At 46.6% G+C, this 25,043-nt stretch overlaps 1 protein-coding gene across 2 annotated transcripts in view; it reads left to right on the top strand.

Moving 5' to 3' along the window:
* Positions 1-25,043, top strand: part of LOC109323397 (A-kinase anchor protein 2-like) — a 459,659-nt gene that overhangs the window by 103,699 nt on the left and 330,917 nt on the right. For both annotated transcript variants that reach the window (XM_019554905.1, XM_019554904.1), the window contains exon 3: positions 24,527-24,657. In XM_019554905.1, coding sequence (XP_019410450.1) covers positions 24,527-24,657 — 131 coding nt within the window. The remainder of the gene's footprint in view (positions 1-24,526; positions 24,658-25,043) is intronic.

A 25,043-nucleotide genomic window follows, 5' to 3' on the forward strand; every position in this document is an offset into this window, starting at 1 on the left:
TCCCCACCTTTCAGTGTGGGGAGCAGGGCTCCAATCCACCTGCCCCACCCTCCAGTGCCAGCTGGGCAACCCCCAGAATGAGCTCCTTCCTCTCCTTCTCCCCTGCCTTCTGAAAACAGCACTGGGAGCATGGCTGGGTTGCATCAGCCCAGCTCTGCTCCTGGCGCTTGTGCACACACAAGTTAATGAAGGCGCTGCACTTTGGAGCACCTTCATCTGAACACTCATGTAATAAGGGTTCGGACTGTTGTGGGATTGGGCCCTTTTAAAGTGCTGTGCAGCCGCGCACTTGTGTTAGGTCATGGCCAAAAAGCAGTTTCAGGGGCCAAATTGGGAAAAAATTGTCACTTCTACCTGTGCCTAAAGAGTGTTCCAGATGTAAAATTCCCAAAGGCAGGAGTGGTTGCAGCTGGGGTCCTGGGTGAATTTCATCTCTGACTTAGCTGGTTCAGCTGAAAAGAGAAACAGCTTCTGTGGGAAAGATGACCCTTTAGTGTAAAGCAGCATCATTTCATTTGAATAGAATAGAGCAGTGTCAGGATCTGGCTGCTGAATTTTTTTGAGCTTACCCTGATTGAATCCAAACCTTTAAGGTTTTCCCATCATTAGTTCTCCAGAAACTACTTAACTACCGTTTCCAGCAAAAACACTTCTCCCCCAGTAATTGGACTTGACATGTTGTCAACCTTCCATAAACAAACCTGACAATATATACTGACTCTTCATTATCCCTCAGAAACATGCTGAAAATCAGGTCCCAGAAGTCTGCGTGAAAATTTTATTTCAGTTCAATTATTTTTATTTAATTCAAATTTTCTTTTTTTAGATTAAGTTTTCACAGATATGTCACTTTTTTAGCCTTGACTACATGTGCTTTACTTTGAATTTGCCTTTTAAACTTTTATAAAATGTGAAAAGCAACTTCTTGCTGTGAATAAATGTTGTAGCTATGATCCTCATACATTTAAAAAATCTCAGTCCAAGTTGGAACTGACCTTTGAGGTAGAGAATTATCTCTCAGATGGCTGAGACAAACACCACTTTTCTCTCTCATGGAGATTTTATATGTATTCTCATTGTGTTGTTTCCTTTAAGCTAAAATAAATCATCTAGACTATAGGGGCTTGCTTTATTGTTTTTTCCTCTTTATATAGAAATAATTATCCACTCACTTTACATACTTCAGAAGTCAACAAGACATTTAACGCTGAGACATGGACAATTTACCAGTGATGCACAAAAATAGTTACACTTGTAGTCATCCTAATGCATGAGTAGTCCATGGGAAACTTACTGTAAGGCCACAGAGTAACAGTCACTCTTTCAAAGTGGGACAAACGTTACCTGTTATAACTACAGCTGCAGCATTTCCTGTGATCAAGTTTCTAAATAGGCAAGACCTCAGATTTGGGTATGTGAACATGCAGCTCACCTAGATATGTAACTACCAGATTTTGCAGAGTTTTTTCCTGTGTGTAGATGCAAAGAGAGTTGTAGGTTTTGTTTTAAAATCTAACTTTGAACATTTGGACCTATGAACCCCCTGCTATTTTGTAGCTGGCACAAAAAGCCCCCTTTCATGATCAGTAGAAAGACTCAATAAAGTTGAAATCTGGCCCATTCCAAGAAAAAGACATCATTTCAATTTCTGTGTTTACTCCTTAGTTTCACTGCCAGTTTTTATTTTTACAATCATGTTTTCCTGTTCCTTAAAATATTTTTCTTCTCTGTTGCTGTGCAGAAGAGGCACATAAAAAGGGAGAAATGATCGACTGACTATTCAAAGGAATGGAAGGGCTGTCAAACGCACCAGACATGGCAAATGAACATCCACCAGAAAGAGAGAATTTTCTCTGATCTTTTTCATTTATGATAATTCTGTGTGTAAAATGTAACAAGAGCAGATGATCTTTCTTGTATATTAGTCCTGGGCCAACCCAACACATACTGGTTCCTTATTGAGCTTCTGTTCTCTTATACACGCTTTCTGCTACAAAACAGATGTGAAAGTCTTTTATACACATGACAACTTTATAACTTTAATTATGCTGCTAGAGATATAGCAATACAGTCAGCTTAGTGTGGACACAGTTATACCAATCCAAATGTGATTATTTTGTTTATTCCTTCACAGGAAAAAAAGACCTGTAGCAGTGTAAGGCATCTTTATACTGCCATAGCTGCGTACACGTTAGGTTTGTAATGGTATAACTATTTCAGTAAAACTAATACACTTCTTAAGTGATGGGGTTAAATCTGTACAAAAAGGAATATTTAAAGTGTATGTTTAGACAAGGTGCAAAACGATGAGTAAAATTATGTTCACTAATACATTTTCAAAACTGACTCAGTTTCCTAGTGTGGACAAGGCCAGAGGCTCATCTGCTTACAACATAGGCTTGTTTTCACTTACAGAAAACAACTATGTAATTGAAGTTAGCTTCTCCTAGACAGACTTTGCACAGGATAAAACAGTTATGAACTAGAACATACCAGGGTCCTGAAACTGTGTGCCAGTTCCATATCAGCATCATTCTTATTAGTCTGGTTAATGCCACCTGCTTATCAGTGGAAAGTAGAGTTTCTCTATTTTGCAGATGACCAGGGTCACCTTCCTTTTCAAGTGTGTTCTCTGATACTGAAATTGCCCCCAGAAAACTGTGCATGATAAAATACATATTAGTGTGAACATGGGTAGTTTCATGGAACATAGACGAGTTCATTCACCTATAGACCTTCCCTCCAATAAAACAGCATTAAGGTCTACACTTTCAAAAACAGCCTTTGTCTCTACATACTCTGATGCGGTTGGCAAGGGATCTGCCTGCTGTATCTAGTTTATGTCCACAAATCCTCTTTGCATGTGCAGATTCACTCTAGTATGTTTCTGGCATCTATCACCAAGGCACCTGTTCACATAACATCCATACAGACCTTCCTCTGCTCCTTGCAGACCCAGGGCAAAGGCTCCCCACAGTTCCAGCCTGAGGGCTGATCTGCACTGTTGCTCAAGCTGAGAACTAGGCCTGTGCGAAGCGGCTAGTATTCCCTTTGGATTCAGCTGATTCGGGGAACAGAGATTTGATTTGGTGATTCAAATCACTGTCCCGAATCAGTTCAGCTGAATCTGATTCAGAGATTTGTCTGCTGCTATAATCTCCGAATCACCCAAGCCCATCCCCTGCCTGCTCTCCCAGCCCAGCAATGGCTTCCCCACCTGCCCCAACTCCCATCATTTTGGGAAAAAAACGAAGCCCCAACTCAGCGGGTGTTGCCAGGCAGGGGGAGCAAGCCCTGTTGCCCCTCACTGCCCCATGCTGTGTGGGGGGTCTGCACATGCCCCCCTTCCCTCACTGTCCCAGCCTCCCATGGCTGCCCTACCTGCTGCCGCTCCAGCCCTTTAAGAACCCCACCCCCCGCAAACCCCCAGACTCACTGTTCCTGCTGGTGGGAGGTGATCCCCATTGCCCCCTGCTGCCCCGTACCATGTGGGGGGCTCTGCATGAGCCCCCAAGGCCACTGTAGGAGCTGCTGAGTCCCTGAGTTTTTCTTTTTTTTTTTTCTTAAAGAGCCAGAGCTGGATTGCCTCCCCACCCAGCCAGCCCCTCTCCCACCTGACACTGACACCTGAACCCCAGAGCTGACCCCCCATGTCCCCTGCCAGTGGGGGGCTGCTTCACTCCAAAGTGCTGCTGTCCCAGGCACACATGTAGACTCTGCTCTTGGGAGTGTTTGACTCTGGCTAAAACTGCTATGGAGTTTATTGTTTCACTTTACTTTCATGTGTAAAGCACTCTGTAATGCATTGTGATATGGACTGTACCTTCCCCAGCATGGCGTGACCCCTCTCAAATGTGTGCAAAGGAACTGCATCTCTTCCATAGCCTTTGGGTATGCTAGCAGAGAGAAAGTTGTGGTTCTAATTGTGGGATGACATCAGGCATTGAAGGGAGAATGCTACGGAGTGCTGCACTATACCATTGCATACTCACTCCTCATGTTATACCCTGAAAAGAAAGTGCTGTAGAGAATCCCTAGCCAGTAGTTTCTGTTGCCAATAACCTCTCTGTCTTTGATGTACGCCCAACACCACTTTAAGATGATTACATTACAATCATTTCAGGGCACAGTGGGTGTGGAGCACGTGTACCCTATTTCACTGCACCCTATCCCCCCACACACACACATGCACGTTTTGATTGTGTGCACATGCTCCCAGTGGTAAAGTTAGGAAAGTAGATCACCCCAATAGTCAGTAATTCTCTATCAAGGCCCCAACAAAAGCATGAGATTTGATTAAAGATATTTAAAATTAAAATAGTTTTGTTTTTTTAATTTGACTCCAAGGATCAGAAACAGGAAGGCATGTTTACAAACCTTTCTTCTCAACCACTTCCTTCTTGTAAGAGGAAGTTGAGAGTCTCACCTAATCACATGCCTCCAGGAGCTAGGATTTAAACTACAACACTAAATATCATGAGACTCATAGTAAAAACATGAAAGTGGGCAACACTTGGCACTGTTTCATTTGTTTCCTCTATAGATTTGATTAGAAGTGATTGTTTATGAGTTCTGGATGCATTGAGAGTATTCAGAGCTGAAGGGGCACCTATGCACGTGACAGACATCTGCTCCAACATGTGATAAGTAGCACATGTCTAAGCAGACTCGATTAATTGAGTCTGCTGTGAGTCTGCTGGGGCATGCTAATTAGCATTCTCCAGCAGCCTTGATGTCACATGTATTCAGCATCCAGCATTTCAAAATAATGCCGGGGTGCTTTAACTAAAATTCATTTGATGAGCTTTAGTTAAAGCACACCCACCACTATTTTGAATGGTGGGATACTGACTACACATGATGCTGCAGGTGTTTCAATTAGACTGGCTCTAATTAAATACACACTCCCCACCCTCCACTCCAGAGCATATGTTTCGATTCCCAAGGTGTTTTATAACTACTGATAGGTCACATGGATGTGTTAGTGCTCCCTGGTTGGATGTCCATAAGTCCTATGATGCAGAGACCAACAGAGCTTTGGAGTTCCCAGCTTTGAAGCACTTAAACACAACTGGATTATTTGCAAACATGCCTTGTCCTTCTTGGGTTGCGTACATGCGTACTAAGTCAATTTAGCTAAATCGACTTAAGCCATGTCGGAGCATACACACACACAACTTCTTGACATGGTGGCAGCCATCTTGTGAGCTAAGTTGACTTAACTAATGCAACTCAAGATAATACATCTCAGAGGCGTATTATTTTGCACTGCATTTAAGTCAGCTCTGCTCCACCTATGTATGTACACTCTGACAGTTAAGTCAACTTACCTGTCAGCAAGTTAGTATGTGTGTATGTACCCCTAGTTTGTAGCGGGCTTTCCAGAAACATCCTTCTGAGAAAAGACTTAGGGCACTAAATTTTATTGACCAGCTGCAGAGACAAATTAGCTTTGCATTAGCACACCATGTGTGCATACTGGAGGAGATGAGATCAGGTTGAGAAAAGTGAGCTTAGATTAATTTTTTACTTGTTTTAGTCACCTTTGCAGTAGGACTCTGGGAAAGAGATTTGGGAATCCTTTCCCCAAAATGTCTCAAGTAATGTCCCATTTCATTTGTATGCATGATCATATTGGAAAGATCGTGATCAGATAGATTTCATAGACATTAAGGCTGGAAGGGACCTTGCAAGATCATCAGGTACAGCCCCCTGCCCAACATTACTTGTTTAAATCCCTGTGTCAGGATCCAAATGGTCAGGGTTGTGTTATTTTGTCTCCTGTCCTGTATTAAATATGACACAGACAAAATATGTCCTTCAACAAGTGCTTTAACTCTTGCTTTCCACAAGCTCCTGTATGATTACCACATGGGCATGGTCTGAATTGTAAACTTACCCTGCCCAATAGTGGACCTTTCTGACATAACTAGCTGCTGTGTTCAAGACATCTCCTACACTGGAAGCAGTGTAGCTGTGCCTGTTTGATATTGCAGGTAACTTGATTAACGTGAAGGTAGGTACTTTGGGAAATGCAACTGCATGGCTTACAGTTTAGGAAACAGACAACACGTTGCAGAGTGGCATACTTGGGTTGCTGCTGCCAGACATGGCATCCAGTTCATGGGCCCATTCTGGTGTGCAGGGAGAGATGTGGCACTATTAATTGTCGGTGCTCCCTGCCACCAAATTTAAGGACCCATGGAGAGCCCTGCAAGCTAGATGACATGACTCAGGGCTATATCTGGCCTGCGAGCCATAGGCTGAACAATACTGGATAAAATGTTCACTTTAAAGCATAAAGCATGTAAAAGCTTATTAGATTGTAAGGAAATGCTGGAGACTGAGTAGGGACAATGGACTGAATGAAACAAGTCCTGCGAGGACTGATAGCAAACATAAAGGAGGTTGTAGGGGGCAGGCCAGCTGTTAAACAGCCACAGGAGCTGCATGCAAAGAGACCTAGGGGAGGCTTGGTTGCAAAAGTTGCTATGCTTCTGTGAGTGACAAGTGTTATGCCTCTATGCCCCTGAGTCTCCTGCAACAACGTACAGACTGAATTAGCGTCAAGGAGTGCAGACAGAAGTACAACTCCCCACTGTAACTGAGGGCACTTCAGAGGAAGCGTTCTGATCCCCTGGAACAAACAGAAGCTCACTGGGGGCGGGGAATCTAGCTGGTTTCCCCAAGCAATGGCCCCTCCTTTCTCCCACCCTCTCCCTATTTCAAAACGGGACAGGGGAAAGGGACTGGCGGGACCTCATGCTAGGAGTTCCTCAGCCAGCACTGGAGGGTGAGGTAGGTGAAATGGAGCCCCTCACCTTGGGGGAGAGCTCCAATATACCCACCCCTTCCTCCAGCAGAGGCTGAAAAAAACCACAGGCTAAACTCCCTCCACTCCCTTTCCCCCATTCTGAAAACAGCCACAGGCTGAGAACCAGCACAGACAGAAGTTACAGAAGACATACTATTTTGAAATATTTTTATCTGACCCCTCATGCAATGAAGATTGAGATTTTCATTCAACTGGCCATTTTGAAGCTGTCTGCAGCCATGCACTTGTGTTGGTCATGGCTATGGACCACTTTCTGTGGCCAGATTGGATGAAAATTGTCACTTTTGTCTGCACCCCTAGTGTAGCGGGTCAGTCAAATGGGGAAGCTAAGAGAGACCTAGTTTGTGTGGGGGCCATGCCTGAAAATGGGGGTATTCATAAATGGACACACATAGAGTACATGTTGTATTACATGGCCATGTGGTATATTTGTATCATATGGACTTATTGTGTGTGTGCATATAAATAACATGTTATTGAATCAGCTCCAACACAGCAAGTACCCTGTCTTGAGGAATATTTCTAAAACATTTCTTCACTTCCCAGAATAGCCTACTCTAAATTCCCAGGTGCAGTGTTAATAGCCAAACTAGTTCTTTTGAAAATGAAAGTGCCCTTTCCCCTCTGGGAATGATGAGCTCAGCCTGCAAAAACCAAGCTGCCAGTTTGACTTGAGGTAAAATATGCTGACGGCTCACCCAGGAAACAGGAGTTCTAATGCATCATGACAAAATAAGGAGAAATTATTAAGTGAATATATTTCCTCAAGAGAGTCCAAATTGTACTCTATTCAGGAATACATTAACAATTCTGGGATTGTATGTAATAGGGTTAAAATGGGAAAGGTTGTAGCAGTCATCATCTTAAGTCTGGCTGTTAGAGTCTCAAAGTTAGATACTTGACTCCAACTTTTCCTCTGTTTAGGAGTCATGGTATTTAGCATTTGATCTGATTTAAACTCAGTCATGTTTTTTGAAAGCTAAATAGTCCATCATGCAACAGACCCCACTCATTTATTGTAGTAGGATAGAATGGCACAGGCCAGCCTAGAGCACATTCTGCCCACCTGGCAGCAGTTGGGGTGGTGAGTTGTGCCTCCCACTGCCAGGAGGGGAAGGGGCGCCTGGCCAGCATGGGCCCTGCAGAGCAAAGGCAGAGAGTTCCCAGCCTACAGCAAGCAGCCCCTATCTGCTATCACCCTGCTCAGCTTGGCTCAGGTTAAGAGCATTCCCGCAGTTAAAAATTGTGCTTGCAGTGCTTGAACTAAGGGTCATTCAAGCACCCCCACTGCCATTTTTAAGTGCCAGAATGCTGATCCCCTGGGCAACCTGTTTGTGGCTCTGTCCTGCTCCCGACATCCACCCCAACCCTGAGTCCCATTCACCACCCTAGCTGAGCAGCACCCCCAATCCCTGCCCCATTCCCTCCCTCCCTCCCTCCCTCCCTCCCTCACTGGGGGCGTCTATCTGTCCCACGACACCCTTTCCCATGCCTCTTCTCCCCCACATATGTACCTGCAGGGAGCTGTTCTCCACACTGCCTGGCTGCATTCCCGTAAATTGGTTATTGGATCGGTATCAGCCGATGTGGCTGGTTAATAATCAGCTATCAGTATCAGACAAGAACATCTTTATCGGTGCACCTCTAGCAAAGAGATGTCTCTCCTATGCCACCATAAAAAATTTTATGGCGGCACAGATTGTAAGGAAACAGATATCCTAGCCCATTATTGCACTGCAAGTACCTAAACATGGTGCTATGACCAAAGGCAGTCACAGTTCCCTGCAGGAAAATTCCCAGGGTATGCTTGCAGACATGTACATATGTTGATCCCCCTGACTTGGGACAGGTGTCTGCAAGACAGGCATCCCCCATGGGGGTCCACCCCTTGCAAATGCATGCCCCAAGTATCCCCCTTGTAAGGGATTCTCATGGCCCACTCAGGGGTGCATGTCTACAAATGGGGAACCCCCAAAGCTGAGGAAACGTCCAGTGGGATCCTCCACTGGCACATGCATGCCCTGAGTTGGGGCATGGCACCCAGGGCAAGGGTCCCAGCAACATTTCTAGACATCAGTGAAGTGGATCAGCTGTGCTAGGACACATACAGGAAAAACTGATCCTGCTTCAAAAACAATGTCTGTTAATTATTTAAATCACTGAGGGGCACAAGGATCACTGATTGCAGGACTTGTGCTCCTAAATTACTAAGAAACATTTGAAAATCCCACCTATTATTATTTTTATAAAATATATTTTGCTTGGCTGCCAAAATTAGAGGGAGGAGGTGGAAATACTGCCTTTTCCCAGTCTGTCCCTTGTACTGTTGTCAGTAACACAGCAAAGAAATAGTTTAAAGATACTAAGATAAAATAGCAAATCCAGTTAACAGAGACATAAAGAACATCAACGTTTACCCAGTGTTTTAGAAACCAACCCATTATAGATCTTCAGTTAACAAAAGAATCCTCTCGCCTGAGATCTCCCTAATAGACTGCATGTTATCTCAATTGGCAGCTGCCCTGAAAGAGAGTATTTCTGTGTTAAAAGTATTGTACCAAATCAGAATAGTCACTCTTATGGATTTTTTAGACTCAGTTTTGACTAAGCACCTGAGTATGAGCTTACATCCCCAAAGGACTTCAGCATATGCTGAACAGCAAATATGTCCCAATATGCTGAATCAAGACTTTATTCTCTAATTGGCAAGTTCTGTACTAATAGATGGATTACTAGAACTTACACTTTGACAGCTCTTTAATAATCAGGTAAGTGACTTTTAACAGCCTGCATTATATAAATGCACCCCTATTATGTAGACTTTGGCATTTGCAGTCTATAATAAGCTGGCCTTTTTGTCATTCATCACCATTAGAGTAACTAGATTTCTCACAGGCATTCCAGACAATCCTCCATTTTTAAAATGGAAAAATTATATCAATTGACAATTATGGGCCAAAAACTAGAAGGTATATGTACATCCTTAGTCCTGACAAACTGGGCTGTCACCATGTCTGGACCTTAGTGACAAGCCACTTGCTGTTCTTATCCCTGGCTCACCCTCTTTACCCTTGGCTTGCCCTTAAGTCAAATACACTCTCAAAGGAGAATTGTATATACAAGAAGATCTGAGCCCTCAACTACACGTTTCCCTTGATTTCTGCGGGTTCTTTATACGTGAATTCGCTCTTATGCAATGAACATATTTAGACCCATCATTCATTATATGCAAGGTAAATTCACTCTTTTGTGATCAGCATAGACCCCCACACCCTGCCCAAGCAGGTGAGTCTGTGAGCGGAGGGAAAAGGGCCATGGCACTCTCATCCCAGCCCCAGCTGCAGCGGCCCCGGAAGTGGCTGGTGCCAGCTGCCTGAAGCAGCAGGGCTGCATGGTGCTCCGCCTGTCCTCCCACACCTGGGCTCCACTTGTCTGCACTCACCTCAGCTTCTGGGCTGCACCATGCCCTAGCACAGGCAGATGATGTTGGCATGGGCTGAGGTGAGTGCAGATAAGCAGAGCCCCAGGTGGTGTGGGGTGCAGCACTCATCCCAGCCCATGCTGGAGTGGCCCTGGGAGCATCTGACACCAGCTGCCTGCACCAGGGCACAGTGCAGCCCAGGAGCAGAGGAAAGTGTGGACAAGCGGAGCCCAGGTACAGGGGGACAGGCGGAGTATGGTGCAGCCCAATAGTTTCATAGTAGTTAGGGTCAGGAGGGACCTGGACAGATCATCTAGCCTGACCCCCTGCCACAGGCAGGAATGAATGCTGGGTTCACAAAACCCCAGACAGGTGATTATCCAACCTCCTCTTGAATTTGCCCAAGGTAGGGGCGAGGATCACTTCCCTGGGAAGTTGGTTCCAGATTTTGACCAACCTAACTGAAAAATACTGCCTTCTGATCTCTAACCTAAACCTATTCTCCATCAGTTTATTACCATTTTTCCTTGTCACCCCAGGTGGTGCTGGGGAGAAAAGGGCTCTACCTATGTGCTGTTGATCTCTCCTGATGAGTTTGTAGGTGGCCACCAGATCCCCCCTCAGCCTCCTCTTGCTGAGGTTGAACAGGTTCAGGTCCCTCAGTCTTTCCTCATAGGGCCTGTCCTGCTGCCCTCTCACCAAGTGGGTGACCCTCCTCTGAACCCTTTCCTGGTTAGCCACATCCCTTTCAAAGTGCGGTGCCCAGTACTGGACACAGTACTCCAACTGCGGCCTGACCAAAGTCACACAGAGGGGGAGTATCACCTCTCTGGACAGGCTTGAGATGCACCTTTGGATGCATGACAAGGTATGGCTGGCCTTGCTGGCTGCAGTCTAGCATTGGCAGCTCATGTTCATCTTGGAGTGAGTAATGACTCCAAGATCCCTTTCCCCCTGTGCTTTCAAGGAGGGAACTCCCCAGCCTGTATGTATGCTGTGGATTTCTTCTCCCAATGTGCAGCACCCTGTATTTGTCTACATTGAACCCCATCCTGTTCTCATCTGCCCATTTTTGTAGTCTGTCTAAGTCTGTTTGCAGCCTCTCTCTCCCTTCAAGTGTGTCCACCTCGCCCCACATCTTAGTGTCATCAGCAAACTTGGACAGCGTGCTTTCCACCCCCTTGTCCAAATCACTGATGAAGATCTTAAACAGTGCGGGCCTGAGGACCGAGCCCTGTGGTACCCCACTGCTCACATCTCACCAGGTTGAGTACAGCCTGTCCACCACTACTCTCTTGGTGCGCCTCATCAGCCAATTTTTTACCCATCCAACTGTGCAGGCATCAATGCCACAGTCGCTTAATTTATTGATGAGGATGCGGTGAGAGACAGTGTCAAAGGCCTTCTTAAAGTCTAGAAAGACTATGTCCACGGTGGTACCATCATCCAAGGATTTAATTACTTGGTCATAAAAGGCAATCAGGTTGGTCAGGCAGGACCTGCCTTTGATGAACCCATGCTGATTGCTCCTAAGCATGATCTCCCCTGCTGGGCCCCTAAAGATGTTCTCCTTAATGATTCTCTCCAAGATCTTCCCGGGCACCGAGGTGAGGCTTACAGGCCTATAGTTACTTGGGTCCTCCTTCCTCCCTTAGTTGAAAATTGGGACATTAGCCAGTTTCCAATCCCCTGGCACCTGGCCAGATGACCATGAATGCTAATACAGCCGGGCTAAGGGCTCTGCCAGCTCCCTCAACATTCTGGGGGATGGAGGGCATCTGGACCTGCAGATTTAAAAATGTCTAACCCTTCCAGAAGATCCCTAACTACATCTGCACTGACTGAAGGCCTGACAGAGCTATCCCCAAGATTGTCCCTACCTCTGGTAGGTGGGATATCCCAGTCCCTGTTCAAGAAAATGGAGGCAAAGAAACTGTTAAAAATATCAGCTTTCTTGTCTAACGTAGCCACAAGATTACTGTCTGCATCTTGCAGGGGCCCTACATTGCCTGGTGCCCTCTTCTTGCTCCCAATGTACTTGAAAAAGGATGTTTTGTTGTCCTTAATTCTGGACGCTAGCCTGAGCTCCATCTCTGCCTTGGCCTTCCTAATAGCCCTCCTACACTCCGGGGCCAAGGAGGAGTACTCCTCCTTGGTGATAGTTCCTCCCTTCCACTGGTTGTACACCCCCTTTTAGTCCTCAGGCATTGCCGAATGCCCTTGCTCAGCCAAGGGGGTTTCTGAGCACTCTTACCCCCCTTGCTTATCCTTTGGGCGTGGAGGATAGGATCCTTTGGATCCAATGGCTGCAGATAGCTGATGCTGGCCACTCCCGGGGCCACTCCAGCATGGGCTGGGGTGGGTGCCACTGTTTCCTCGGCTTTGCTGCCTTGTGCAGCCCCGGGAGTGGCACCCCTCCCCCGCCCATTCCCTAGTCCCAGCCTCACTCCCTCCCTCCCTCCCTCACCGCCATGGGAACCTATCCCTATTTGTTACATTGTAAAGTGGGTTCACTTTATGCAAATTAGATTTATGCACCATTCTCCGGGAATGCATGTACTGCATAAATCGAGGGAAACCTGTATTGGCAGTTCTTCATTGCAAGTTAAACTAAGCCTTTATCTGGGATTTAGTCCTCCCCATTCTCCACACTAAAAACCCTATGACTTGGGTTTTGCATGTGCTTTAAGCCTGGGCTCCAATTTAGCCCTATCAGGAACCCACCCCCTTTGTGGTAAGGATGGAAGAAAGAACATCTCAAAGCGGTAAGAACCTGCCAATGATATTCCTATAGTTCTTCTTTGTCGACAGACATAGTCCCTCACAAGCTCCATAAAGAATTAGGAAAGAGTCCCAGAGCATCCCAGAAAAACAAAATGGAATGTGCCCCCAGATACACACACACAAATGCAGCCCTGGTGGGGTAATAACACATTTATGGTTTTGCTAAAGGGACGCATGCACCTGGGCTGGGGTAACCCATGTATCAGTCACCTGGGTTAATTGTGCAGTGACAACATGCCATAACAGTCCCCTCTGCTGTTGTATCTCCCTCCATTCAAATCACTCATAAATGTTAATGGCTGTTTGGCTGCCCTGAGCTCAGGATTTGGCTGAAGGCTCCTGAAACAGGATGGAGAAAATCCTATCAAAATCTCTTGTTTTTCAAAACATATGAAACTTCTCCAAAGCATTCTTGCCTTTCCCAGTCAGTTATAATTAGTTATGTGCACACTTCCACATTTTCAAGAATCCTAAAGAGCATGGTATTTGAAAGAGAATTTCACAACAACATAATCAAAGGATCAGGCAGGGAAACCAAGGACTCACATCTGAGTCAGAGTCTTGGTTCTGCCATAATTTATAAGAGGTGTGGCATTGAAAGGCAGTATATATAAAATACATCCAGTGCAATGCCAGTTCACCCAGCTATATTCAACTTATGGAACTCATTGCTCCAGAAGGCTATAAGATAGATTTTTAAATGGGCTGAATGATTATGAGATGATTAATGCATGCTTAATAATACCATAATACATAAGGATCCTGATCTTAGCAAAGCAGTTAAGCATATGCTTAGCATTCATGGGACTTATGGACATAGTTAAATTCTTTGCTGAGTTAGAGCCAAAATGGTTTAAAGGTTGGGTCAGGAAGAATTCCTCCCCTGTATCTCCATGCATAATATTGCACAGTGAACTTCATGCCTAACAGAGAACTGAAAGGTTTTCAAAGCTGCATAATGCTGAAGGCCAGGGAAGACCATTTGATCATCTAATCTTGTAAGTCACCAGCCAGTAATTTCATCCAGGTATCTCGAAACTAAACTCGAAACTTCAGTTAAACTAAAGCATTTAAGTATTTAAGAGACTAAACTGTGTGCCACAGGCCAAGAATAGGAGAGGCCCGGACACCACCAATGCTAGAGGCCTCTACAGTGACAGAGCACTAATTAGGTGTGAGGACCCTGTCCCATACTGCAGAGGAAAGTAAAAACTCCCATTGTGGGAGGCAAGATAACAGCCTGGATAGATTAGTAAAGTGGAGACAGCCTTGTTTCCATTCAAGCCAATGACATCCCTCACTGAATTTAATTGTGGCTGACATCTCTGATCCAGGATGGATATTCCGACCTGCTGTGAAATGACAAGTTTCCTTTTTAAAGGCAAAATGCCCTGATCCACATAATGGTGAAGTCAGTGTGAGCAGGCACTAATAAAGTCTAATTTGCTTTTTCATATTACATAGCTGCTTTGCCTGCTGTCACATAAAAATCTGATGATCTGATATAAGGTAGATCACCTCATGCTATGAAATAGCTGGTGCATAAATGTTGGAGATATACAGATGATGACAAATAAAATGATAAAATAACCTTCCCTTAAAAGAAGAACAAACAAGCAGGTTTTTCAAATTCCTATTCAGTTTGCAGCAATCTTATTCTGTTCCAGCAAGGAAACTTGGTGCTATTCTATCCTATTTGCCCTCTTACAGAATGTATATACATATTAGGCTCTTGGGAGGATGGGGAGGCTGACATGCTTTATATCGAGGGTGACCAACCTGCAGTATATGTACCACAAGTAACATGGGCAGCCTCTTTATGTGGCATGTGGCAGACCAGGGAGGGGGCAGGCAACACAGAGGTAGATAGGGCAGGGAGCAGAAAGCAGAGCAGCAGATTGGGTAGGGCACAGGACAAAGAACAGAAAGCAGAGTAGCTAATTGGGCAAGGAAACAGGATGGGAGTGGCATTCGAGGCAGTGCGGGTAATTCTGGCAGGGGGTAACTTGTGGCCTGTCTGCCCAAAAGGCTGGCCCCCCCTGCCTTACATAGACCAATACCCTAAGAATATCTCACCACTAGTACATTTACATCAGTATAACTCAGCAGATGTGTACTAGCTGTTAGGAGTTTAAATAAGAGTATAGTATTAAGGAACCCTAGGGTTGAACGAAACTTCAAAAATCATCTCATTCAACCCTCTGCACAGTTAAATGATCCAGTATTACCAAACTATCCCAGACAGATGCTGAGCCAATCTTGAGATTCCAACAACCTCCCTAAGTAGCTTGTTCTGTAGACCTACTATTCTCACAGTTGGGGAGTTGTTTTTCTGATATTTGATCTCTATCTGTTTGGCTGTAGTTTAAAGCATTGTTTACTGACTGTTAAGGGAGAACAGTGTTTCTCCATCTTCTTCATTGTATCCTTTAAAATATTTGAAAACTGGTATCTCGTCTTTAGAGATACCAGTTTTCAAATATTTATTCCACTTTTCTTCCAAGGGATCTGGGTTTTCTGTTTGCTGCACACTTTTCTCCCAAGTAGACATACCCCATTCCTTCAACCTTTCTGAAGATAGATTGCTTTCTAGATGCTTTATCATCTTGGTTGCTTGTGTCTACACCCTCTCCAATGTCTCTACTTCTTTTTTTATGTGGTTTCGAAACAGTGCTCAGTAGAGTCCCCACTCCCTCCATACTTTGCAAATGATGCTTTTCTTAATACAAAATAGCATTTCCTTTTTTTAGTGATAGTGTCACATTACTGATTCCTGCTGAGTTTGTGATTCATCATAACCCCTGAATTCTTCCTAAAATACCAGTTTTTCCTCCATTCTGAATTTGTATATTTGATTTTCCTTCATTGGCAGCCATCAGTCTTGGGAGACTATGGAGTTTGCCACTTCGGTGGGTTACCAAGTACCACCACAGCTTCTTGTGTAGCTGAGCCTGGTATGCAACAAGCAGACCCTTTCAGTAACTTGCACATACAAACTCAGTTGAGCCAGTTTGGCAAGTATGCCAAATACCATCTTGTCTTGCCTGCCTCTGATGTCTCTTCTCTAGCTCATCATCAGGGATCTGGGTTTTCTGTTTGCTGTGGAAAAATACGGAGAATTATGGGTTTTCTCCTTTAATGGAGAAAAGCACAGATTTTCCCCTTTAAAGGAAAAGAGATGGGTGTCACGGAGTCGCATAGGTGCCCCGTGACGGAGTGAGTGAGATTGGCAGAACTGTCAGTCACCAGGGCAGCTCAGGTGCTGTTGGACTGAGCTGCCAATCATCAGGGCAGGGCAGCTGCCAGTTGCTAAGGCAACCAGCCAGTCAGGTGACTGGAAGGGGGCAGGGCCGGGCCATTATAAACCGCCCAGGCCTGAGCCAGAGCAGCAGTTCCCTTCTGGCTGTCACAGGAGTAGGAGCTCTGCGGCAGAGCTGAGCAGCCTGGATGGGTGGTTGCAGCCTTACCACGCTGACCGGCTGCAATGATGCTGGGAACAAGAACACCCTGAAGGGAGGTAGGATTGAGAGCCCTGGTGGGGGCTTGGTGTTTATGTGTTATGAGCAGGAGGCTCTGTTGTTTATGTTGTGGCCAGGTGGCTTAAGTTTGGTTACAGTTTACACCGGAGGACCGGGTGAGGCTGTAGGGGAGTGAGGAGGCCTCAGGGGGGCTCCCCAGCAGCTTGGGGGTTCCCAGTGCCCAGTAGGGGCACAGTGCCAGTGGGGCACTATTGTTAGCGCCGGCAAGGCGCGGTGCTGCGCCGGAGAGGCGCAGTGTGTGGGGTTGCGGACCCCAGCCCAGGAGGGCGGTGTTTTGCCTGGTTGGGGGAACGGACCTGGAGAAGGGTCAAGGGGCCAGGCACAGTGGTGGCTGCCTGCGCCCCAAGCGCAAGGAGCGCAGTATAGGCCCCAGAGAGAGGGCAAGGAGCGAGTGCGGGCAGAGCACGCAGGAGACGCGAGCCTGGGCCCAAGTTGGGCATAAGAGGGCCTGAGTGTGGGCAGCAGACGCAAGAGGCACGTGCAAAGGCCCAGGTTGGGCATAGACAGGCCCAAGCATGGGTGCACAGCCTGGGAGGCGCAACCACAGGCCCGAAGGTGGGCATAGAGGCCCAGGGAAGTGCAGGACGCAGGCCAGCACGCGAGTGGCCACGGAGTATAAGGGAGGCAGGCCTGAGCGGGGCGCTGCCTGAGAGATATGGAGTAAGCTGGTTGGGAAGCCCGTGCCGGGCGAGGAGGGGCACAACCAGGGAGAGCCGCCTCCAGGAGGGGGCGCGTGTATTGGGTTGGCCCCGGATAACACCAGCACCGGGACTCAGAGGAAACCCCGGCACAGTAAGACCGGCCCAGTGCCAAGAAGGGTAGGAAGGCAGCCTCCTTCACTGAACAAACAAGATCAAAGACGTGGCGGGCGAGACGGAGGATGTGAAAGACCCAGAAATGGCATGGTAGGCAAGGACACTAGGGGAGGTCACGGCACCACTAGGGGAGGTCACGGCACCCCTAGGGGCCGTCCTGCCACAATGGGAAATGGAGAGTTACCAGCTGGCAGAGTTCCAGCTTGCAAAAGGCTGTAGGGAGCAGAAGGAGGGCAATCGAGGAAGGGGACGCTACATGTACATGTGTGAGCACACATGCACATGGCAACCAGGCCATGGTGGAAAGCAGCTCCCACAGTTCCATGCAGGTAAGTATCAACAAAGTCAGTTTCACCATCAGGAACAAGATTGCTGATGTGCTCCCCAAACTCCCTTTGGGTGTCAGTGAAAAGCTGATGACTCTTCACCTGCACCTCAGCCAAAACCAATGCACCACTGTCATCAGCGCATATGCTCCAACTCTGGATTCCAGTGAGAAAGTCAAGGAAAGGTTCTACTCTGATCTCAACAATGCCTTTGCCTCTATCCCCAGGGACAACAAAGTCATTCTCCTGGGCGACTTCAATGCCCAGGTTGGACATGATGATGAAATCTGGAGCGGAACTATCGGCAACAATGGTGTGGGGAAGGCCAAGACCAACAATATCCTGCTCCTGACCAAATGTGCCCAACACAGCCTGATCATGATAAACGTCTTCCACCAGAAAGACTGGCTCAAGATCATGTGGAGACATCCGAGGTCAGAGCACTGGCACCTATTGGACTACATCATCATCCAAGGTAGAGACCTGAGGCAGGTGCTTGTCACAGGGGCCATGAAGGGGTCTGAAGATTGCTGGACAGACCACCGACTTGTGTGCTTGGTGATGAACATCTGCCTGGCACCAAGACACCAGAAGACCCAGAAAGCTGCCTAGAGACAGCTGAACGTCACAGCTCTGAAGGACCCTGGGCAGCGGGAGGAGTTCCAGGACCAGTTGTATAGTGCACTGGAGCAAGTCCCTACTGCTGATGACATCTCCATCCAGGCACACTGGGAGCAGCTCAAGTCTGCTGTCCAAGACACCTGCACCCAGACTATTGGGTTTACATTGCAACCGAACCAGGATTGGTTCAACTCCAATGACCACTCATATCTGTGATCTCCTCAAGTGGAAGGGTGCAGCCTTTATTGCCTGGCAAAGCCATCCACAAACTCGGCGAAAGACAGAAACATGCCACCTGCTGAAGGCTGAGGTCCACTGACGCATCCGTGACATGAAGAACAACTAGTAGATGGAGAAAGCACACATGATCCAAGGCTATGTCAACCAGCATGACGTGTAATTTCTTCCAGGCTGCCAAGACAACCTACGGACCCTGCTCCATTGGACAAAACCTCCTCCAATCACAGGACAGCTTCTGGCTTCTCAAAGACGATGATGCCAGCCATCTGCATCAGAAGGAACATTTCCAACTCCGCCTTAACTAGGAGTCTACTGTATCAGAGGAGACCCTCCAAGCCATCCCACAATGCCCTGTGGTGTATTTCCTTGGTGATCCACCAACCATTGGAGATCTGAAGTGGGCCCTCCAACAGATGAAGACCAACAAAGCCTGCAGGCTGGATGGTATACCCACAGAGGTCTACCATACTGGCGGCTTCTGGCTCACATCACCACTCCACTGATTTATCCTCCACCTTTGGGACAAAAAGGACATCCCCACCTTTGCAACAAAGAGGATTTCAAGAATGTGACCATCTTGACCATCTACAAGAAGGGGGACAAATATGACTGTGGGAACTACAGGGGGATTTTTCCCCTGTCTATTGTGGGTAAGATCCTGGCCTGCATCCTCCTGAACCACCTTTGTCCTGTCACTGAGGAGATCCTTCTGGAAATATGTGCGGCTTCCGACCATCCCGGGGCACTGTGGACATGGTTTTCTTTGCCAGGCAGATCCAAGGAAAATGTTGGGACCAAAATCAAGAACAGTTCCTTGCCTTCATTGACCCAACCAAGGCATTTGATTCCTTAAATCGTGAAGCTCTGTGGACCATCCTCCAATGCCTTGGCTGCCCACTGAAGTTTGTCACCATGCTGAGGCTCCTGCATGATGATATGACCACCACTGTCCCGAGTGGAAGATCTGAAACAGACACCTTCCTCATCCAGACCAGGGTCAAAAGTTTGTGTGATTTGCCCTTACCGTCTTCACCATCTACCTAACCATCATCATCCACCTCATCTGAGATGATCTATCATCCACCATCAGTATCCAGTATCAACTGGACAGGGAGCTTTTCAACCTTGGGTGCTTCCAGGCAAAAATTAAACTCACCACCAAGGATATCCATGACCTTCAGTTTGTGGACAATTGCTGCTTGATGGCTCACTCTGCATAGGATGTGCAAGCCACCTTAGATCTTTACAACACTTCGTATAAGAGACTTAGCCCTTCCTAGGCCAGCTGAACATCCCTTGCGCTATCTACAGGGATGGGGAGGCTCTGGAGTATGTAGAGTACTTTCCGTATCTTGCAGCCAACCCTCTCAACGGACTACCATCGATTTAAAGAAGTCCAGCACCGGGTCAGCTGTGCCAATGCCACCTTCTTCAAGGTGCGATAACGTGTCATCAAAAATAGAGACCTTCAGAAGTTGACGATGGTCCTGGTTTGGAAGGCTATTGTGCTGACCACCCTTCTCTACTGCAGTGAAATCTGGTCCGTCTCCCAACACCACATTAAGACCCTTGAGAGCTTTCACCAGCAGTGTTTGTGTTGAATCCTGGGGATCAAATGGGAGGACTGCCAGACCAGTCCTCCATGAAGCTGCGGCTACCAGCATTGAAGCCTTGCTCTTGAGAAATCAACTCTGATGGATGGGCCACTGCATCCAGATGTTCAAGAACTGCCTCCCTTGCCAGATTCACTTTTCCCAGCTCACCATTGGCTAATGCTCAAAGGAAACAGTACAAAGACACACTCAAGGTTGCCGTGAAGCACAAAGCCATCAACACCAAAGGCTGGGAGGAGCAAGCTGCTGACCATTCGGTGTGGTGCCACCTGATTCACCAAGGCACACACCAATTCAAGACTCGGTATCGAGGTGGAATGATGGCAGTGGAGGAAAGAGAAGGAGACCAACACAGGGCTGTGAATGACTTTCTCCCATGCAACAATATGCCCCCATTGCTGAAGAATGTGTGTATCCAGAATTGGGCCCCTCGGTCACCTGAGGAACCACCAAACCTGACAGACATCATCCTTGACTTTGAGGGACTGCCGACAATGACGACAACATGGCAGCCAGGCATTGATGAAGAGCAGCTCCCACAGTTCCCTCCAGGTAAGTGTCCAGGGGAGTGGGGGGGACAGGCCACACATTGCGTGGTGGGGAAGAAGCACAAACTGGGCAGGGGCAGAGTCTGGCCACGCATTTGGGGGGTGGGAAGTGGCATAGGTGATGGGATGGGAGGGACATATGCCCCTCAAGACTTCTGTGCCCACAACAGGGTGCAGGGCTGGACCAGCTCCAGAGGGGCTGCTTCCATGGCCCAGTCCATGGGACCCAGAGCAGAAGACAGTGCCATGTTGCCATAGCCACTAAGATGAGGCACAGAAGTGCTGTGGAGTTGTGCCCCCCACTGCTGCCAGGTGGGCAGGGGGCAGCTCACTTGGTGGCCATGGCAGTGCAGTGCTCCCTTCTACACAGACTCCTGCACCCTGGGCTGCAGAGGCAGCTCCTGCCCAGAGCTGGTCCAGCCCCACAGCAGCCCAACACCCTGCCATGGACACAGAACTCTCAGGGAGGCACATGCCCCCCCACCCTCCTCCCATGCATTGCCTGTACCCACACCTTCCCTTCCCCACAGGCCCACTCCTTTGCTCACACTCTGAGGGCAGGGTGCAGCAAATCAAGTGAAGGGCACCAGCAGAGCTGAGGGTTGGGAGGGAGGGACACTGGCAGGGCCAGGGGGCTGTGGGTTGGGAGGGAAGGACACTGGCAGGGCCAGGGGGCTGTGGGTCAGGAGTGAGGGGCGCCAGCAGGGCTGGAGGGGGCTGTGGGTCAGGAGTGAGCAGCAATGGCGTAGGCAGGGCGTCGGCATATCAGGGCTGCTCAGCATCACAAAGCAATGGGGGAGACAGCCACAGCTGGACCCACATCCTGATGAGCAAAGGGGACACACAGAGTTCTGATTTTCCATAATAAATGCTTGTGTTTGATTTGGGGGTTTTTATAGGTATTTGTCATTTATTTTATTATAGTGATTGAGGTACTAGCAGGCTTCCAAATTGCTTTAAAATTGTAAATGTATCAATAAAGCATTGTGTTAAACTAATATCTGTATCTATCTATAGATATATACATAGATATATCTATAGATTTCATTTTAATCACAGAAAAAATGTTGATTTTGGTTTTATAAATCAGAGCATTTGCAATTTTTTTTTTTTATCGGAAAATTTGCAGTTTTTTAAACAGAGAAAACCAGGATCTATACACATTATTGAGCCTCTCCATCTTGATTGTCTTTACATATGTGCATAATAACATTGCATTTTTTCTGTGTTGAATCTCCTCTTACTGTCTGTAGTCCAATTCTCCAATCTATCAAGATCCTTTGGAATTTTTATCCTAGCTTGCAGTGTTTGAAATTCCTTACAGTCTTTGGGTTGTCTGCAGACATGATCAATGTATTCTGTATTTATGTCATTAATACAAATACTAAACAACACTGGACCTAGAACAGAATCCCGTATGATTTCCCCCTCCCCTCCTGTCCCCCTAAGATACAGTGATGCTGATAGGTTAATGGAAATATATGGAAGACATGGAGGAAACTCATATACTGTCTTATTGGTCATGTACTACTGCCACTAGTTACTACAATCTTCAGCCACATACCATTCTCCCAGTAAAAACTAGCTGTATACAGGTGTTCGTTCAGTACCTCCTAGGTGAAACACAGCACCTAGATGGTCTCCACTGTCAGAGAAACTCTCTTGCAAGACTGAGGGCACAGACAGAAGTGCCGCTTCCCACAGTAATTGAGAACACTTCGTACGAAGCATTCTGTGTTACAACAATCCCCCTGACCAAGCAGAAGCTCGCTGTTTATTCCAGGAGGGAGGGGAATCTAGTTGTTGGCTGGGAGCCTGCAGACAGCTTCTCCTAGCAATGGCGCCTCCTCCCTCCCAGTTTGCCCCTGTTTTCGGAAAGGGAGCAGAGGGAACTCTTTTAGGGGTTCCCCATCAGGCATTGGAGAGTGGGGTGGGTGAATTGGAGCCCCCTCACACCTAAAGGAGGGTTCCAATACACCCAACCCACCCTCCAGTGGGGGCTGAAAAACCCCCAGACTGAACTCCCTCTGCTCCCTATTCCCCCTCCCATTCTAAAAACAGTGATAGGCAGACAGAAGTTACAAAAGACACTCTGTTTTGAAATGTCTTTATCTGAACCCTCAGGCAAGAGAGTTAAGATTTTTGCCTGATCAGACATTTTTTTTAAGTGGTCTGCAACCGTGAACTTGTGTTTGGTCATGGCTATGGATCTCTTTCTATGGGCAGATTGGGCAAAAATTGTCACTTCTGTCTGCACTCTGAATGCCTGTATGCTGCTCCACTCCCCTTCTGGTCCTGGTAACAAGGAGTGGAGCCTCTGCTCCCCATTCCTTCCCCAGACCAAGATCACCCCAGTCTGATGAAGGCGTGGAGAACAAGGGAAGAACAAACAAGCAGAAAGATTTCTAGCAGAGGAAATGTCTCAAAAATGTTGAGACATTTGCACTGCTAGAAATGAATGCCTGTTCTTGACTTTAGTGTGTTGCAGTATTCTCTGGCAGACAAGGTTCTTTGGGTGAATCTGATATCTTTTTATTAGATCAACTTAAATAGTTGGAAAACAATTATTAAGCAAGCTTTCCGGTTCAGAAACCCTTCCTCAGGCTAAGGAAGTTTCAGCAGTTGGTGTGTGTTCTTCCTGGATGGAATGAAAAGTAAAGAAGCCAGAGGCTGGGCTGGTATGCATACAAGACAGGTAGTCAGTGAAAATGTAGATTGAGGGGTCAGTGGGTGACAGACAGGCTGGGGAGGGAGGGAAAGAGAGAGAAGGGAGATAAATAGTGGAGAGAGACCTAGGGAGTCAGATGTTAGGCAGGCTATAATGTGTCATAAATCCATGGTCTATATTTAGTCCATGATTTTTAGTGTCCAGGAGGCTGATGAAGTGGAGTTCATAGGCTCATCTCTGGGAAGTGTTTTGTAAGTTTCCTTTGAGGATCAGGACTGAGAGACTGGAGAAAGAGTGGTTTTCTTGGGAGAAATGTGCCCCCATTGGTAATTGGGTAGTCTTGTCTTTGATAGATTTCCAGTGTGCATTCACTCTGGTGTGCAGTTGTTGTTTGGTCTCTCCTACATATTTTCCATCAGGGCATTTGGTGCACTGGATGAGATATATTACATTTCTGGAGGTGCAGCTGTAAGATCCAGGAATGACAGATTCTCAGGTACAAGTGAATTATCATATGTTATCTGGGAATCCTTTTTCATCTTTGCCTGGGTAGGTGATTGTGAGCATTTCTATGGGTGATCTTTTTGAGAGAGAGATATATATATATTGCAATTAATCTCTAGTCACTTTCATCGGGCCTGATGTTCTCATGAAATCCCTTCCAGCCCCTAACATACATGAATAATCTTAATTTTTTGGAAGCATGTAACATTTGAAACGCACTGCTCTCTGCTTTTGAAAATGTACCATTTAGGAGTATGTTCTTCCCAGCTTTGGCTTACAGTTCATGAAAGATCCTGAATCTTTTCTAGGATTTCAGTTCTTCTGGGACTGTTTAATTTGAATGGTTTGAAATTCTGTTTTTATTAGGAATTTAAAATCACTTTAGATTAGGACATGCACATTCACAAGCACAGCCTACTGTAAAACTGATGTGCCTGCTTCCAGCTAACCTGACATATAGATAGATCTGTAATGGACTAACCAGAAGTGAATGTGTCTAATGTTTAAAGTGTTAATTGGTGATTCTGTGGGAGCCAGAAAAATATATGAAAGCAGATTTAGATTCTCCTCTGGATTAGGGAATAAGGTTTTCATTTCCTTTTTCCCTTACAGTCAAAAGCACTTCGAGAAAAATGGCTGTTACAAGGGATTCCTGCTGGCTCAGCAGAAGAGGAAGAAGCCAGAAGGAGACAGTCAGAAGAGGATGAGTTGAAGGTGAAAGAGCTTGAAGACAATATCCATAGGTAGGTGGCTGTTTTTCTTTGCATTCAAAGGGTAGCATAACACGTTCTGAAGTCTGTGCATGATTCCTGCAGGCACATTCCCCATTGCCTTGCACTTCTAGCCACTGAAACTAGTGCAAAATAAACTGGGTGTACATTGCTACTGTCCTGCTTTTTTATCCCTTTATATGAAATAAATGTTTACGCAAAGTGAAGCAGAAGGAGAGAGCTTGGCTTGCAGGTATTTTGTCCTAAATATTATGTTGTTGAATTTGCTCTCCAGATTTATATGTGGGCTTGATGGGTTTTCTTCTTTTTCCTGCAATATTATGTCCCAGAACTAACAAGTGTTTTAGTTAAACTTGGGTTAAATGAGCTTCTCCCAGTTCCATTGGTTTAAATCTTGA

This window comes from Crocodylus porosus, unplaced genomic scaffold, assembly GCF_001723895.1.
Source record: "Crocodylus porosus isolate Cpor-Errol unplaced genomic scaffold, CroPor_comp1, whole genome shotgun sequence".
Classification (NCBI taxonomy): domain Eukaryota; kingdom Metazoa; phylum Chordata; order Crocodylia; family Crocodylidae; genus Crocodylus; species Crocodylus porosus.